This window comes from Gavialis gangeticus, unplaced genomic scaffold, assembly GCF_001723915.1.
Source record: "Gavialis gangeticus isolate Ggan-Ray unplaced genomic scaffold, GavGan_comp1, whole genome shotgun sequence".
Taxonomy (NCBI): domain Eukaryota; kingdom Metazoa; phylum Chordata; order Crocodylia; family Gavialidae; genus Gavialis; species Gavialis gangeticus.
The window spans coordinates 108,174,699-108,193,201 of NW_017728992.1; the positions used below are offsets into that span (position 1 = coordinate 108,174,699).

General features: G+C 40.1%; 1 protein-coding gene and 1 long non-coding RNA gene across 2 annotated transcripts in view; one reads left to right on the top strand and one right to left on the bottom strand.

The window, feature by feature from the left end:
• The window catches only part of MEP1B (meprin A subunit beta), a 50,624-nt gene extending 33,562 nt beyond the window's left edge, over positions 1-17,062 (top strand). Inside the window, 9 exon segments of the mRNA XM_019526735.1 lie at positions 3,061-3,239; positions 5,308-5,526; positions 7,358-7,510; positions 8,593-8,808; positions 12,004-12,474; positions 13,133-13,315; positions 13,951-14,248; positions 15,468-15,678; positions 16,868-17,062. Coding sequence (XP_019382280.1) covers positions 3,061-3,239; positions 5,308-5,526; positions 7,358-7,510; positions 8,593-8,808; positions 12,004-12,474; positions 13,133-13,315; positions 13,951-14,248; positions 15,468-15,678; positions 16,868-16,882 — 1,945 coding nt within the window. The 3' untranslated portion in view covers positions 16,883-17,062.
• The window catches only part of LOC109304256, a 52,126-nt gene that overhangs the window by 27,142 nt on the left and 6,481 nt on the right, over positions 1-18,503 (bottom strand). The window lies entirely within an intron of this gene.

Sequence of the window (18,503 nt, forward strand, 5' to 3'; positions counted from 1 at the left end):
CCCCCCCCGGGGGCCCCCCCCCCCCCCCCCCCCATCATCCCACAGAACCCGCCTGGCTCCCAATCCCCCCTAGCACCTCCCTGCTAGCCACCTCTATCCTGACTTACCTTAGATCAGGTGGCTATTTTTAACTCAACCTAAGCTCCCCCTAATCTCCCCAAATGTCTGTATGAAGCCAATAGAACTAAATCCTGCAGTTCATGCTCAGACAAAACTCAAGAGGAATCCAGCAGGAATTATGTCTGAGTAGGAACAGCCCACTTTAGGCAATGGTATTTAATGGGCTTCAGCATTAGGCTCCACTTCTCACCTTTAAGTTGAGTAAAAAGAGATGGATCAATCAGAACTGCCTCAAACGTGACAAGTGCAAACCTGGGAATGTCATAGCCCTTTTTACACATAGCTGGCCCCTGGAGTAAATGACAATTAACAGAGATCATCCTAGGAAAAAGTGTTACATTAGATACTTCACAGGTATGTTGGTAGGGCTATGAACAGATGTTGTTTTGTCGCTGGACAAGTTGCGTCTGTGCCTGTCCCAGAACAGAAATGTTCCAGGATTGGCATCTACACACATCACCCTTCAAATAAGGGTGTAGTAAGCACTGCTGCTTTTCTGTCATTGAATCAATAATGCAATCCCAGGATAACCATTTAGACATACTGTGTGATGTCTGAGGATAAACTGTTAGTACTTCTTATCCAGTGAGTTTTTTTACAATTTATCCCAGGATGATGGACACAGATGTCTGAATGTTTGGACTTTGACCTGGGATAAAATGGATTATCCTGAGATAAACATGACATCTATTTGTAGCCTCGCATCCTAAGATAAAATGCTTTGTCCCAAGAGAAATCCAACATCAATTTTTACCCTTAGAGAAGTATTTGCCTCAGCAAACAAGATCATAGGTCCATCTGTTGTAATAAGATATCTTGCCTTGATTGTTTAGCTGTGCTACTCTTTGCTTAAGGAGAAATTCCTTCCTTGCAAATTCCTAATGCAACTAATGTGATTACTGTATTAATTACCCTGCCTGTTGCCTAACTTTAGACTAATAGGGCTAACTACCTCTCTCTATTCATTAACTTAAAGAGCTTAACAATAATATTAGTAATGGTCATCACTTTAAAAGTTCAGCTACAACGTTTGACTTTATGGCCTCCTAGAGTAGCAGTCAGACTTCAATAGGTTGACTTTGAGATGCCCAAATTTCCACATTTCCTTTCTTTTAATTTCACTCTATTCCCATGTTCTAATATCATGGTACAGTGTAAAATGAGTCAGACTTGTTTGTTTTTACTTTGCTCATCATAAGTTTGTTTCAGTCAGGTCTCCTATATCTACATGCTAACAAGATCTTAGTCTAAAGGGTTGCAGCACTGAGTCCATGGGAATGCCAGTCAGATTCATAAAAGTTAATCACCCTAGAAGAAAGTCAATAAACACCTTCTCTAAACACATTTCTCTTCTCCTCTAAGGTACATCGAGAGGTAGAGAAATAGGTGTCTCCAAAGATTAGTAGTGGGATATGAAATCCATAATGTTTAGGACGGTTATACTTTTAAACTTGAATGAAGTCAGTAATCAAATAAAATGTTTTCCACATGTTTGCTGCTCATCCTCAAGTAAAATGAATTGGTCAGCTCAAAGTATATCTACATAGTTACACATCTGACACTGGGGTAAGCGGCCTGCAAGCTTGAAGCAGCCAAACTGCCCTACCCCTTACAGAACTTTTATATAATATACCCTGGTTTCTTGCCTCTGCGCGTGCAGTGCCAGGATTTATGGGAGGCCTATCTGAGGTTCCCTGGTGCTGCATGGAGAAGAGTTGTTCAAGGAATTGATTTGTCATGCAGTGTGGGACAACTTGTTTTTCCTTCTTGACCCCCGGGACAGAAGTTATTTAAGCCCACTGTCACACACAGGTTTGTCAGCACGGCATGTTGTTCAGTTCTGTTCATTGGCTAGGGGTGATCAGAACCGTGGATCTCTTGGAGGAATTCCTTCCAACTGCCCCCCAACTGTTTATAATGCCATCATTCACAGAGATGCTGGAAAGCCTTTGAGAATTATATATATGTACAAAAAAGTGCTTCTGTCTCTGTCAGCAAACTGGCTACTCTAGTCTGCTATAGCTCCATAACTAACCAGTTTAATTTAGCATTGGCAAATCAGTGAAACTGTGATAGAGGTTTATGATGTCATTTTGCAAGTTGTTTTCTTGGGGGTTGTCAGTATAAAGAATGTGCCTAAAATAAGAGCTGACTTTCAGCAAATGGAGTTGCCAAACTGCATTAGACAAATTGTTATGCCTTTGGTTGGTTCCATCCCCTGGTTTTGCAGGGCTTCATGGACCACAGAGATAGGTTCATTAGCATCAATTTCAGGAGATACTGGTAGGATGCATGCCGAGATTGTGAGAAGATCTCGCATTTATTTGGTTGGACAAGGCAGGACCTTATTTCTTAGCAGTTGCAGAAACAGAGTCAAGACATACTATCCACTCTCAGTTATCAATCTTGGCATCTTCTGCCAGCAACTAAACTCTTTGAGAAATAAATACACTTAGACCATAATTGAGTGGCCTGATTTTTTTTTTTAAGTTTGCCACCAAGAGGTTTCTGATCAATGTTTTTGTGGTACTTTGAAGTGTTTTTTTCTCGATGAAGTCACAGCCACCTCTTGTCATCAGCATGGTGACATTTTTATATTAAAGAAATAAACCAAAAAAATGAAAGGGGATAGATATGAGGAAATAGCTTCAGCTCTATTACTACAGAGTTAAATATAAAGAAAAAAGAACTGTCAATACATACACTTAGGGCATGTCTACACGTTGCCCTACTTCACCATAGCGATGCGCTATGTTGCCGTACAGTGATGTGTACGTGCAGCCATATAGAAAGTGCTCTCTGTGTAACAAATTAATTAAACTGTGAAGCTCTTAAATTAAAAATGTATCTTTCAGAGGAGTAAACTGATAAAAAGCATTACTTTGGGGGTGATCAGTTATGCATTTCATGTACCTGTCTTGCATTTAATTTTATTATTAGATGCTGGTCGTCAATAGGAAACCGCAGGCAAGGGAAGCAGCAGCTCTCAATCGGAGCCAACTGTGACAGAATTGGGACTGTTCAGCATGAGTTCCTTCATGCGCTGGGGTTCTGGCACGAGCAATCGCGATCTGATAGGAATGATTATGTTACAATAATGTGGGACAGAATTAGTACTGGTAAGTACTAATTCTCCTTTGCATTGCTCTCATTATATGTTTTGACTGGGAAATACCTCATTCAGCTACAGTAAATATTTACAGATATGATTCTTTTTACCTCATCCTATCTTTCAGTCAAACATTCAGAAATGTCTCATTTAAGCAATCTCATTTAGGCAATAGACATCAATAATTCTTATTATCATCTATTCCACATGGTTCTCAGATGCTTCAGAAGAACATAGGACTACAAGGAATCTTCTTGGTCACTGAGTCCAGTTTTCTGCTATCATGGGGACCATGTTACATAATCTCTTAAATAACATTTTCAGGCTACCTTCTAAAAGCAGCTAGGTTTATTGCTCCCACCACTCCCACTGGAAAGCTCTTCCAGAATCTGATTGTTGTGAGACCTTGGATCCTTCTTCTAGTTTCCAGCATAAATATATTCATAGCCAAGTTATACCCATTTGTTCTTATGCCAATATTGTCATCCTTTTGTTTAAATTCCTCTTTTCCTTCCCAAGTGTTTACACCCCAGAAGTATTTATAAACATCAGTCATATACTGCTAGACTAAATAAAACAAGCTTGGTTAGGTAAGGCAGACTCTCCGTTTACTTGCTCCTCCTAATAGGCCCTACTCTGTACCTGTTCTACTTTCAATTGTGTGACCAGACACTGTACAAAGTAGTTCAGATGAGGGCCTGGTACTGTAGCACTAGTACTTCTCTGTCTCTTTAGAAAATATTTTGACTGATACATACTGAAATCATAGAAAAGTAGAGCTGAAAGGGACCTTTGGAAATCATTTAATCCAACCCCTGCCTGAAGCAGGATCATCCCTATCCAAACCATCCTATATAAATTCTTTTGTAACCTGTTACTAAAACTACACATTCAACCCTGTCACTCAGCCACACGACACAGCGCCCTAACCAGCCACAGGTAAAGTAGGGGGACAATGGTAGCCAGTGTCCTGCTGCTGCAAGGGTTGTTAAAATATGCTTGAGAGATCCAAGGAAGAGGGCCTCACCCCTGCTACAGAGAAAAGCAAACCCCACCCCCCCACAGTCCCTACTAATCTAACCATAGACTCAAATTCCTTCCTGATCCCAAATATGGCAATCCATCCGACCCTGAATGGAGGGGCAAGACCCTCTAGCCAGGAACAACTGGGTTTTAGTCTTGGCAGGAGCACTGGCTCACCTGTCAAGAGCCCCAGCTTTGGCTGTGGCCAACATCCAATGTTTCTGAGGAAGGCAACACCCCCCTTCCCCAAAACAAAAACAAACCTACAACAGGAAGGGAACAGGGAAAAGAACAGGAAGGGAAAAAAAAATCTTTCCTGGCCCATTGTGACAACCAGCTAAGGCCAGAAGCATGGAAAACATTGATGTTGTCATTAATTAGAATACCTAAGTCACTTTAGGACTGACCCTATTCTAACACCTAGGTCCTCTATCCACCAGTTGGTCATTTTCAACCGATGAGTTTCCAGCTTATAGCAGAAGATTTTGGTATTAGTCCCTAAGTCCATGACTGCTTTTTTTGTTCTACTGAATTTCATCCCATTTCTGTTTACCCACTATTAACACACTATGTAGGATGACAAGTAAATGTTCTCTATTTACCCAGCAAACAGAGTCATATTAAGTCTCAGCGGCTCAAAGCTAAAGCTAAACAAACACAGACCAGAACTACAGTAATGCACAACTTTTCAACTTGGTAAGTGTAATTAATCTTTAGAACATCTTACCTAGACATGTGGTATACTCTCCATTGTGAGAACTCTTTAAATCAAGAATGAACATCTTTTTGAAAGGTATGCAACACTTTACCTAGGGATTATAGATTGATGCTAGAATAATGTGAAAACATTCCATATCCTGTGTTATACAGGAGATCAGAGCCTAGATGATCAAAACGGTTCCTCTTGGTCTTAAACATCTATGAATTAGCTCTAGAAATCTTAAAGCTTATATCCACGGTATATTAAAATTTAAAAATTTAAGTTTAATGTACACACTAAGTGTCAACGACTTGTGTTATCTTAGGTAACCAATAATCTTTCCTTCCCTCCTCAGGTAAAGAGCACAATTTCAATACATATGATGATAGAACATCAGATTTCTTGAATACTCCTTATGATTTCACTTCTGTGATGCATTATAGTAAAAATGCCTTCCAGAATGGAACAGAAGCAACAATTTTAACTAACATACCAGATTTCATGGATGTGATTGGTCAACGAATGGATTTCAGTGATTATGATCTCCGGAAGCTGAAAAAACTGTACAACTGTTGTAAGTTTCTCTACTACTTTTGAGTTCCTTTGCCATCTTTTGTCTGTTACTTGGAAGAAGGTGAGAGAGTTTAACTCGGAGTGGACTCACCCAGGCACAGGTAAAAGAGAAGCTAACGCTTAAAAAAATGCTAAGAACACTAGAAATAGTGATAAGCAGCAAAGACAGCTAGAAATAAAAGAGCAGTCCTACAGATATCCAGCTGTGTAAGAGTCAATGCAAAGCTTCCTCTGCAATTTTACTTGACCTTTTGTTGAAGACTACTTATGGTAGGCAGCTTGTTTTTCTGTGAGTGCTTATTTTAAATGAATTGTCCTGTACATGGTTTTTTTTTTTGATTCCCCAGCTGTTGCTGTAGGCATTGTAGGAAAACTAACATCTAAGCAGTTCCTATTGTATCTGTCCTTGCTTTGCTCTTACCTCTCAGAATTAGGTTACAGCATGCTTGGTGTCAAATTAAGTCACGAGTGGTACTTTCAATATAATCTGCTTTTTTTTATTGTTAACATGAGTGAAAACAAGGATTAGAGAATAATGTCATGATCAAATAGGATTAAAAGTCTTCAGTAGTAGACTGGATAACTAATCAAATGACTGTGCACTGACATACAGATCAACTAGAACTTTTTGGTGTTCTCATGAGTCTAGAAGCAGAGATTAATGCATCTATAAGCAAAGTCACAATTATGCTTTAAAGATGATTTTATAGTTTGGAGGATCTAGAATTGTAGGTGTATTTTGAAACACTGTATTTTATAAATACAAGATCCTGGTAAATAATCCTACTGCTCAATTAAGTCCCAGTTCAGTACATGCTTGCTAAACTTTAAGAGCATGAATTACTTGCCATCAGTTGGATCTTAAACGTGAGTTTACACTTAAGGATATCTTTAGATTGAGTCCCTCCCCATACCTTCTGCAACCCTTAACTTTCCCCTTTCTGTAAATTTTAGGTACCTTTCTTCCTTGTCTTTTCCCCACATTCTATGCTTTTTTTCCCACCAAGAAGATGCCATTTTCTATCCTTTACTCTCATCTCCACCCACATTTACTCAATAGGTGAAACCTTGACCTTACTGAAGTCAATGGGAACTTTGCTACTGATTTAAATAAGAGCAGGATTTTTTTCTTAGTTTCTCCCCTTGCTTAGACAGAGCCATAACTTTGCCCTGTTCTTTCCTTCATAGTCAGCTTAACATTTAGCATTAAAATGTATGTTGTACGTTCACTCAATTTATGTTTATATGGAAGATGAAACCCTTACAACTTCTCTGAATTGATACAACCATAAATGTTGAAATACCTTCCATGACAGATGTGCTGTTACCTTTTTAAAATCCCAGCTAAATCATGGATTATTCAAAGCAGTTATATATACCATGCTCAGTTGTATCCTGGTATCAGGAAACCCTTCATAATAACTGTGATCACGCTGCTAGCCTTGAAGACATAGAAGACTGGGAAAGGCACATTCACAGGCTTTTTAACTGAGTAAGAATTAGAGGATCTGGGCCATTATGATTTTTTGTAAATAATTGCTTATTTTAGAATAGCAATAGAATACCCAAGAAACCACAGTCTGTGATCAACACACTTCCCAGGTATGATGAAGTGACTTAACTCTCTTTGTCATTCAAAGAACCCAAGCTATGAATTCGCCAGTTTCATCACGGAGTCTGTCATGTCTTTTTACTAGCTTGTTAATGGCCCAGTCGTACCAGCTCCAGGCACAACTCCAATGGGATTGGAGCGCACACAGCATAGGGCCTACATTTCTTAATATTCTGAGACTGGCATTAAATGACTGGACTCAAGTACTTGTATCTTGCAGCCTCTTCACTAACCTTCATGGACACGTGTAGCTTTGAACTTGCAAATGTATGTGGCATGATTCAAAGTTCAGAAGATAATACTGACTGGCAGCATTTGTCTCAGGTTTCTGCTGGACCAACTACTGATCATACTAACATGGGACAATGTACAGGTAACAGGCAATAGCTACTCTTATCTCTTTTGAAAGGGTTTCTGCAAAGACACATTCGCTGACTTTAACTTTGACCATGTTCAGAGTTTACTTGCTGACAATTGAGTTACAGTTAAATTTTTAACCAAGCATTAGGGAAATCTAGTGTTTTTGCTGCAGATGTTTAAAACAAGTTGAAGGTACTAGTTCATTTGAGCTCTTTCTGTTCTTCAGTATAATAAAAAAACAAGAAAACTATGCAAGATGTTCTAACCTACTTCAGAACTACATTTACAAGCTGTGGTAGTTGAGGTATAAAAGATATGTCTACTCTAACTGGAAACTGGTTTGCCAGAAGTCCTTTTGAAATGGCTGATATTTGTGAATATGCATTATTATGACTGGGTAAACAATCTACTTGAAACCAATTATTTTTTGAGCCTATTACAGCAGATCTCTTGAGTCTGGGCTCAACAAGCCAGGCTAACACTCCAGCCAGGCAGGATGTCAGCAGCAAAATATTGGTGCTAGGCAAATAGCTAAACCAGAAGACACCACACAATGGCGCATAGATAAGCAAGACAGTGCCAAATGAGGCAAATAGCTAACTATGGAGAAAAAAATCTCTTTAAATTCTTCATCCCCTGTAACATCTCTGGGCAGCAATTGTCATTAAAGATATGTTTGTATGGAGCTCAATACAATGAGTCCCAACTTGGCTGAGTCCTCTGGGTGAGGACTACTACTACTACATCATCCTACCACTATGATGTAATACTAAGCAAAAGTGTTATTTGTCCTTCGCAAGCAAAGATAACTGCATCCAGCAGGGGCAAGGAGTGGGAAGAAGAGAGGAAGGAAGCAGGGAAGAAAAAGGGAGGGAGAAAAGAGAAAGAGAGAGAGAGAGGAAGAAGGAGAAAGAAGAGAGAGGAAAGAGAGAAGAGGGGGGTAAAGGTTAGGTCATGTGGGTACGCAGGTGATTTATAAGCCTAATCTTTGCCCAAAACAATCTGCTTTTTTTTTCTTAAGCAAAAGTAATAAAAATGTAACAGGAGAAAAAATTACTTTCTTTTTCTTCTCCATTCCTCACGCATTTTTGGCAGACACTGGCTACTTCATGCATTTTAGTACCAGCACTGGCAATGTGGGAAACAGAGCCATTCTGGAGAGCCGAATTCTATATCCCAAACGAGGTTTTCAGTGCTTGCAATTCTACTATTACAACAGCGGTCACGAAAGTGATCAGCTGAACATCTTGGTAAAGGAGTATACTTCAGCCCATCCCAATGGCACTTTAAGACTCATTGAAGAGATAAAAGGTATGGAATAAAATTCCTTTTTAAAATGTGTGTATTCTAGTGTCTGGCAGGGAAGAGCATACTGCAGTAAAATAACATTTTTCTGATATTTTTATATATTTACTTATATTATTTATATAATAAGATAATATTTGATGGAAACATAGCCAATCATTTTCCTATCATATAATCAATTATGTCATCTGACTTATTCTTATCCCATATATATGGACAACTAAAGAGCTTATGGTTGTAGCAAAATAGGACGGAAAGGGATCCTAGCAAGTCACATAGTGCAGCCACCCACTCAGAACACCCCTGTTTAAACCACCCCAGCAAAATGTTGATCTAACTAACCTGCATTTAAAATCTACCAACTACATATTCCAAAACCTCACTATGTAATCTGAATTAGTATGCATTTTCATAGCAAACTTTATAGTTTACCTACTTTTATGATTAGAACATTCTCCCTATCAACCTGAATTACCTGTTACTTCTTGTCCTATCCCCTATGTCCAAATGATCTGTATCTTTTGGAGCACCACCTCCCTTGGAAGCCCATTCCAGATTCTGGCAACCCTTACCATAAAGAAATTCTTCCTGATGTCCAACCTAAATTTGCTCTCTGTCAGTTTGTAGCCATTGTTCCTAGTCATTTCAAGGGGTGCCCTGGTAAACAGAGCATCTCCAATTTCTTCCTGCCCCTCCCTTCTCCCCAATTAATTTGTAAACAGACACAAGATCCCCTGTCAGCCTTCTCTTGTGGAGGCTGAAGATATCCAGGTCCCTCAGTCTCTCCTTGTACAGCCTTACCTGCAGGCCTAACCATACAAGTGGCCCTCCTCTGGACCCTCTCAAGGTTATCCACATCCCTCTTGAAGCGTGGTGCCCAGAACTGGATGCACAACTCCAACTGCGGCCTGACCAATGCCGCATAGAAGGGAAGTATCACCTCCCTGGACCTGTTAGTGACGCACCTGCTAATGCATGATAGAGTGTAGTTAGCATCACACTGGTGGCTCATATTCATCTTGGAGTCAACCATGACTCCGAGATCCCTTTCATCCCCTAGCCTATAGGTGTGTTGCCAATTCTCTTTCCCTAGATGCAGTACTTTGTACTCATCTTTGTTGAACTGCATCCTATTCTTTTCTGCCCACTTTTCCAACCTGTCCAGGTCCACCTGGATTCAATCCCTTCCCACTAGTGTGTTAACTTTGCCCCATAATTTCGTGTTATCCATGAATTTGGACAAAGTGGTCTCCATACCCTCATCCAAGTTGCTGATAAAGACGCTGAATAGCACACGTCCAAGGACCGACTCTTGCGGGACCCCACTGCCCCACATCTTTCCAGTTTGATACCGACTTATCCACCACCACTCTCTGGGTGCAACCCTTAAGCCCATTTGCCACCCACTTGACTATGTAATCATCTATGTCACAGCTGCTCAGTTTGTTTTATGGGAATAGGATGAGATACTTTATCAAAGGTCTTCTTAAAATCCAAGTAGATGACATCTATCTCAAGTCCTGCATCTAAGCATTTTGTGACCTGGTCATAAAAAGAAACAAGGTTAGTCGGGCAGGATCTACCTGCTATGAACCTGTGCTGGTTGCCCTTCAGCATTAATTTTCCTGCTGGGCTCCCACAAATGTGATCCTTGATAATTTTTTCAAAGGTTTTCCCAAGGATAGAGGTGAGACTAACCAACCTATAATTACCCAGATCCTCCTTCCTCCCCTTCTTGAAAATAGGGACTACATTGGCCCTTTTTCCAGTCCTCTGGGACCTGAACTGAGCACCACAAGCGCTCAAACAGCCATGCCAATGGCTCTGCTATGACACTGGCCAATTCCTTCAGCACCCTTGGATGAAGAGCATCTAGGCCTGCTAACTTAAACGCATTCAGCCCCTCCAAGTGTCCCTTTGCTAGGTCGATGTTGACTGCTGGTAGACTGGTGTTCCTTCTGTGCCTATCTATAATGCAATTGGGAGATTTGTCTTGATCTGTGTTCAGGAATACAGAGGCAAAAAACTCATTGAAGAGTTCAGCTTTGTCCCTCCTATCTGTCACCAATTGCCTGTGCCTGTCTTGTAGGGGTACTATGTTACACTGCACCTTCTTTTTGCTCCCTATACACCTGAAGAAGGATGTTTGTTGTCTTTAATTTTTGTTGTTGCTAGCCTGAGCTCCGTTGCTGCTTTGGCCTTCCTAACTGACTCCCTGCAAGTGTGATCCAAGGTGGTATACTCCTCCTTGGTAGCAACCCCCTGCTTCCACAGCCTGTATGCCTTTCTTTGCCGCTAGGCTTTCCTGGATTTTCCTGTTCAGCCAAGAGGGTTTCTTGGCCCCTTTGCCCCCTTCTGTGTGCAATGGGATTGTCTCCTTCTGCACGTGAAGGATTGCTCCCTTGAGAAACGACCGCCCTTCCTGGACTCCCATTTCGCTAATGCTCTTGATCTTCAATGCCTCAGTAACTAATCTCCTTAACACGTTGAAGTTAGCCTTTCTGAAGTCTAGCACTTCTGTCCTGCTGGTTACTTTTCCCACCCTATGCTGGATAGTGAACTCAGTCAACTGATGGTCACTGTCCCCTAGGTTACCTTGTACCTGCAGAACCCCCAACCAGGTCATCCCCTGTAGCATCAAGTCCAGAAAGGCGTTTCCCTTAGTAGGACCATATACCTCCTGAGTTAGGTGAAGGTCCTGTGTGCAGGTTAAAAACCTACATGAGCAGTTACATGTGGCTGACTGCTCCTCCCAGCAGATGTTAAGGTAGTTAAGGGCACCCATGACAACCACGTCCCTTGACCATACGGCCTCTGAGAGCTGTCTGGAGAATTCCAGGTTTAACTCATCCTCCTGGTGTGGCGGTCTATAGTAGACCCCCACTACCATGTCCCTTTATCCCAAGGAAAACCCAAATATCTCAGATAGAAATCCACGGTGCTAAAAATATTTTGACCTGTTGTGGTCTTTCTGAATTCTTTGCAACAGAAAAGCTGGTCTGTTATTTTTCCATAGGCAAAAACTAAGAGCTAGAATTTTCCAGGGGGTGCCTCAAGTGGCAAAAGGGGAAATCTATGTTTCCCTCCATTTTTTCACAGAAAATGGAAAACCTGGATCCCTGGTTATAACAGATCCTTCATTCTGTACAATATCTGACTGCACTGTTTGCTACCTTAGAACACCCGATTGTTCTTTTTCAGGTTCACCTGTGAATTACTGGCAGCTGTACCACATCTCTTTGAATGTCACAAGTCAGTTCCGGATTATATTTGAAGGCATAAAAGGAACAGGTTTATCATTTGGAGGCCTTTCTATTGATGATATTAACCTGTCAGAAACACAGTGTCCCCACCACGTCTGGCATATTAGAAATTTTACACATCTGCTCAATACAAGCCCTGAAGGGCAAATGGGAAAAATATACAGTCCACCTTTTTATTCTAGTAAAGGATATGCTTTTCAGATTGGTTTATATGTGAATGGCATGAGCAACAACTCACATAACCTGGCTATTTATTTGCACTTGATCTCTGGGGCAAATGATGATCAACTGGCATGGCCTTGTGCATGGCAACAAGCTACTATGATCCTATTGGACCAACACCCGGATATTCGTCAACGGATGTCAAATCAAAGAAGTGTAACAACAGACCCATCTAAATTATTATCAGGTTAGTTAAAACCAGGTGAATAATCTGTCTCATTTACACAATGCATTTTCTGGCTTTTAGGAAGAATAGAGAAAAACAAACAATGGATTCGATTCCTCGTGGGCCAGGTACAGACATTATACTTTTACCAGTATAAGTGAGCGGAAACCAGTTTATACCTGTAACAGAGCAGAAGTTCAGCACACACAGACTGGTTTAAAAATGGTGCAGATGAATTTACTTGAATAGAGTTTTGCCTGTTTATATCAGCAGGTTTGATCCAATGGTGGGAAGCAATGTCCTAGGGAAATTATGTGCATCAGACAGAGGAGTTTTGGGTTTCAAAGGTGATATGTTTGAGCAGAAGCAGGAGCATCTGCTCTGCAGATTCCTTTTATCTCATGTATAGCACAGACTTTATGTCTGCCTATGAGAAGGTAGCTTTCCAGGACTCTTGAATGGAGAAATGCCTAGTTGACACCTTTTATGTGGGCATGCAGTAATACCAGCTAAGAGGGTTGTCAATAAGTGAGCCCCACAGTGAAGGGAATGTTAGGGTCAAATCTAATCTCCAAATGGAAATATTTATCTCCCTTTTACCCAAAACTACTCGTTTCAAAGTTCACTTTTTAAAAGAAAGTGTTGTAAAAGAGTTTTTCTTTCCTACCCCGCTCTTCAGGTTCATTAACATCTCTTTTCTGGGACAGACCAGACAAAGTAGGATCACCAGCTAAATTCGCTAATGGAACTGAGTTCATAAGAGGTCCAGGAAGTGGAACTAGTGGATTTCTAACTCGTCAAAGGCTTAGAAGCCGTGACTTTATAAAAGGAGATGATGTTTACATTCTTTCAACAATAGAAGGTATGTAAGCATCAAGGGTATTTATAATGCTTCATTACTTCATGATGCAATAAATAGGCAGCATGGCTTATTTTTAGAACCAAATAAGGCCCTAATTCTGCAACTATATTTGAATTTGGCTAACTTTATACATAAGTAATCTGAGCTAATAGATCAGTTCACATATTTAAAATCATTCATATGGTGGACTAAATATGCGGATAGATACATCCACTATATAATCCTGCTTTTCTCTTGAGGAGGCTAAAATTTAACTACATGATATGATGTCAGGCCTAAATAAAAATGTATATATAAACCACTTCACTGTTTCAAAAAGATTTGAAAGTAAACACTCAAAGAATATCCTGGGAATTTCATTTCACACCACCAAAAGCACAAGTTACATATTGTTTATTCCAACTAAAAACTGCTTTGGATATTTTATGGCCAGCACTTCTTTGCTGTTTACTTTTAGAATTAATTATTAATACAAAGCTTTTAGCTGTGTGTATTCACATTTTAGCATAGCTAATCCTTATGTCCATTTACAGAAAGTCAGAGTTAAAAAAAAAAAAAAAAGACCAGCTTCTCCATTAAAAAAAGAGAGAAAATGTAGGATAGCGTAAAAGCATCATGTCTCTTGTCTTCTTTAGATATATCGCATCTGATATCAACTGAACCAAATCTTCCAAACACCACTGCTGGCAATACGACCATAAGCACCCCTACCACCACACGGCGCACCACCACCCGGCGCACCACCACACGGCGCACCACCACCCGGCGCACCACCACCCGGCGCACCACCACCCGGCGCACCACCACCAGGAAAACTACAGTGAGCACAACCCCAGCAAAAACACCAGAGCCAAGTGCTCCCAATCCATGTAAAAGGGACAGCTGTGAAAATGATGGCATCTGCATTACTGTTGCTGAAATACCACTGTGCAGGTAACTGACTTCGTTTAACCTGAAGATTAATTTTATAATCAGGAAAGAAAACATTTTAGTAGAGACTATTAAGTAAAATAAATTAAATGTATATTTTCTCTGATGGAGGTTTTAGTCAATTAAAGTAATTTTCAAGCACCAGCTCCAGGAGAGTAAGTTTATAACCCGGTTTGGCAACATGGCTCTTCTAGACCTTCTACTAGTTTGAAGTACCTTATTTACTTGTATATGACATACTTTTTCCTCAAAAATTTGCTATGGGAACTTGGCATGTGTGTCTTCAGTGAGGAAATGCAGGAAGCAGAGGACACAATCTTGTGGGAGCCAGGCTGCAGGGTCTCTTCTTGAGCTGGGCAGTCGCTCTTGTTGAGCTAGTGGTGCCTGTTGAGGCATCTGAGGGCCAACCCCACTTCAGAAGAGGGGCCAGTCAATTTGGTTCAGCCAGCACCAACTATCGAGCAAGCTGAAGGCTTGATCCTGCTGAATGCGAACTACCTGGCCCCTCTTAAGTTAGTAGACAATCAGCAGTGTCTGCTGTGTTCTGCATTTGGGGAGTTAACAGAGCAGCTGCGGATTTTTGTGCTCTCTTTACTGCAGCACCCGTGATTTCCCTGTGAAAACACTTAGCAGTATTTTAAAAGAAAGATTTTTTTCTTTTCATTCCACCTTCCAAAAATAAGGTGCTGGCCTTATTTGGGGGTGTAGGGGATACAAGAAAATACACACCTGTAAAATTCAGTTAAACCATATTTCACCGAATTGAGCAGCATTGTAAAAATTAAATGGTTACCTCTTCAAAAATCCACAACGTACCTCATTTGGGCATAAAATGTTATGGAGGTAAAGCAGAAATTGAGTTCAGTTCCAAAAGGACAAATGCAAAGGCCTGCCTTTGGGATGGACCTATCACAGACATGAATGCGAGAAGCAGAATTACTGGCTAGGGTGAAGGGCTGCAGAAAGCAACCTGGGGGTTATAATGGATCATATGCTGAGCATGAGCCAACAGCGTAGCCTTTTTGCAATAAGTAAAGAAATAAAATAAGGCCAACAGCATACTGACGGAAGGGGTTCTTCTGCTGTATTCAGCACTGGTAAATTAAGCATTCAGGAGTACCTGCTGTACATGCTATACTAATAGAGAATCATTAAAATATACTACGCTTTATCTTCCTAGGATTTTATTTGATATCACATGACTGTAGCTCTTTCTTCATAGATGTCCAGTAGGTGAGGACTGGTGGTACATGGGGAAAAGGTGTGAAAAGAAAGGCTCAACTCGACAGAATATGGTAGTCGCTGTTGCTTCAACTGTTGCTGTTTTTGTCGTTATGCTAATCATTACAATTATAAGCACACAGTGTATTAAAAGAAAATACCACAGAAGCCGGCAAAATGAGGAAGCCCTGCACAACCTAAATTTAGAAAATGTAAGTATTTAGCTCCAGTGTTAAGATTTAGAAGTATTCTAAATGCCTTTTGGTTAAAAAAGTACATGCCAAACAAGCAAATATTGTTAATTACTTTTGGAAGAGTCGACTTAGATGAATAGGAACAAAATAAATATCAGGGAACAAGGATGCCAAAGAACTCTTACTGAATATTTTAAATATTCAAAATGAACATCTCTAATTTCCCAAATAATGCGGAGCATTATCAATTGTTTGATACATTCCTTCTCCTGCACCATAAGCATCACTCTTATCTAAAGGCTGTACTTGTATCCAGTAATGACTGCTCATATGAACTGTGCGAGTACATACACACTATTTAATTGTCCCCATCTGCCTTCAAATTTATATGCTTAAAACACATTTCATTTCCTGTTTCATCAGTAGCATAACAATGCAGCCAGGTACCTGGGGTGACTCCTACACACGGATGATTTCTGGTTGCCATAGCTGATGTGGTCATGATCAAAATCATGCGGTTAAGGGAAAAGCTGTTTTTTACCCCTCCCACCCCTGTTGGTGCCAGGCTTGTTGACCCTGCCTTAGTTATGCCACTACATTTTTTATGAAAAGTACCTCTTACAACACCTGAGTGTTTGTATAGAAGGAAGACCAGCTTCCCAATCCAGCCATCATTCTTTTTGCAGGGAAGGTAATATAGGTTAAAAGGATAATCCAAGCAAATCAAAGGAAGATTGAGTTAACATGGTTTTAAAAAGAGTTAACTGAATCATAAGGCATTGGGCTGAGCCTTGAGTAAAGCAGAGACCCTGGCATCTTTCTCCAAGCAGAAAGTTATACAGATGCAGTCCTAAATTAAGAACATTTGGTACTCAAACCTGATCAAGAGAAAAGCTTGGAACAGAGCAAAGACATAATTAATCTCACTAGCTGTACTAAGATATGAGAATAACTCTGTGAAAGAAATGAACTATAGTAGGAAGCTACAGGTCTTCCAAACAACATATTTCCATATTTTACTCTGCCTTAATCTTCAGTGCTTCAGGACTTCACCTACTCAAGTCACACCGTGGTTTATTGCTTTTGTTGAAAATCACTACTGGTTTTGTTTTTTAAATAAAGTAGATCCCTTTTTTTAATTGACTGAGATTAATTCAAATTCTGGTTGTTTGCTGATCTGATATGAGATATTTTCTTCATTTAACAGAGAACATCTTTCTGAAAATATTGAAAGCAACATCCTCCTCCACCCAAAAAAATCCAACAAGGTAGACTCTTTCAATCACTCAAGTCAACGGAAAGCCTCAATTGCACAACTATTTCTCCTGATTTCCTTCATCTAAGTCATCATGCTAAAGTTTATAAAGAATGAGAAATAAAACACCATTCTAAATAAAATCTGTGTACTATGCCTATGCTAATGAAGTGTCCGAAATAGGTTGATTTAGGCATGTAATCATGGCAGTGGTATGTTGCTGGGTTCCATGCAAGTCTATTTGAATATGAAGAAGATGTACTGAATTAAGATAGGCTTGATTTTTTTTATCTACATAGTGAAGTCTGCTTAAGGATAGTCAGCCAGACTGGGTTTTCCATCTTACTAAGAAGTAGTTCCTGTGATAGCAGGGGACTGGATCCAGTGACCCAGGAATTTACTCCCAGTCTTCAGCTCCTGTGACAGTTTTTGCAGACTTTGGAGCCTAGTTTTCTTATAGGGTTGCATAAGCAGAGGAAGATCAGAAATAGAAGAGGAACAAAGGGAGGAACAGTGTCCTTCATGGAGCCTTCAGGGAAAAGTGCCATACACCATTCTCTCTAGAGGTTCCTAGCCATGGGCTTTTCCCAAGGGACAAGAGTACCAGAAATAGAAATGCCAGCTACCAGCTGGTTTGTACGGGTGTCTATGAATATGTTCACATATAAAATTAAACTACTGCTTTGTCTCCCTAGATTGGACATTGATGATCACATTCTTGATAAACATTTTTTTAAAAAAACCTTTGAGCCAAAGACTGAGATGCACTCAAGTTTGATGAGGGAATGAGAAACTAGCACATTCTGCCTCTAAATGCTGTGTTTTTAGTACCAAGATACAAACAGGTATATTTTTGTACTAGTCTCCATTGCCTACTTTTACACAGGCCAACATTTTATTTACTTTAAGCCACCACCGCCACGTATCCAAGTAACTCTGCTCTTTATTCAATAAACAGAATATATCCAACCTGACAAGTCTGTTGCTAGCACCAATTCCATTCATGTTCTAACTCAATGGACGAGTGTTTTTCTTTACATGCATATTCTGAGGATTAAGGTGACAATTTTTAAAGTCTCAATTTTGTTCATCCCTCTGCCTCTCAGATTAGTTGACCTCTTTTATAAATACAGACTCGGTGTTTATCTCATTCTGTGGCTAGTATTTCAACTTAGGATACAAACTTTAAACAATTGCTTCCTATATTGTATTTTTTTTACCAATTGAGAAGGATGAGAGAATGGTTTAATAATAAAGCATGTATATTTAAAAAAAAAAAGCTTAAAGGACTAATAGCGAATACATATTTGTCTTAAATAGAGGATAAAAATAAGGAAGGCAGTAGAGGTAGCCTTCACTGCTTATTCAGTCCCCATGTTCATTGTCTACATGGCCTAGAACCCATTGTTATCTTCTTTATGGCTCAGGTAGTTTGTTCATTTTGAGCCTACTGGTCTTATTCTTCCTCACTACTATAGCAACTCATTTTGTGCAACTTCCTTACAGTCTGCCAGCACTGGAGCTCCTCCATTTCTGCTCAGGTGAAAAGGCTTTCATCTAACTAACTGTAGCAGTAATGAGTATCCTT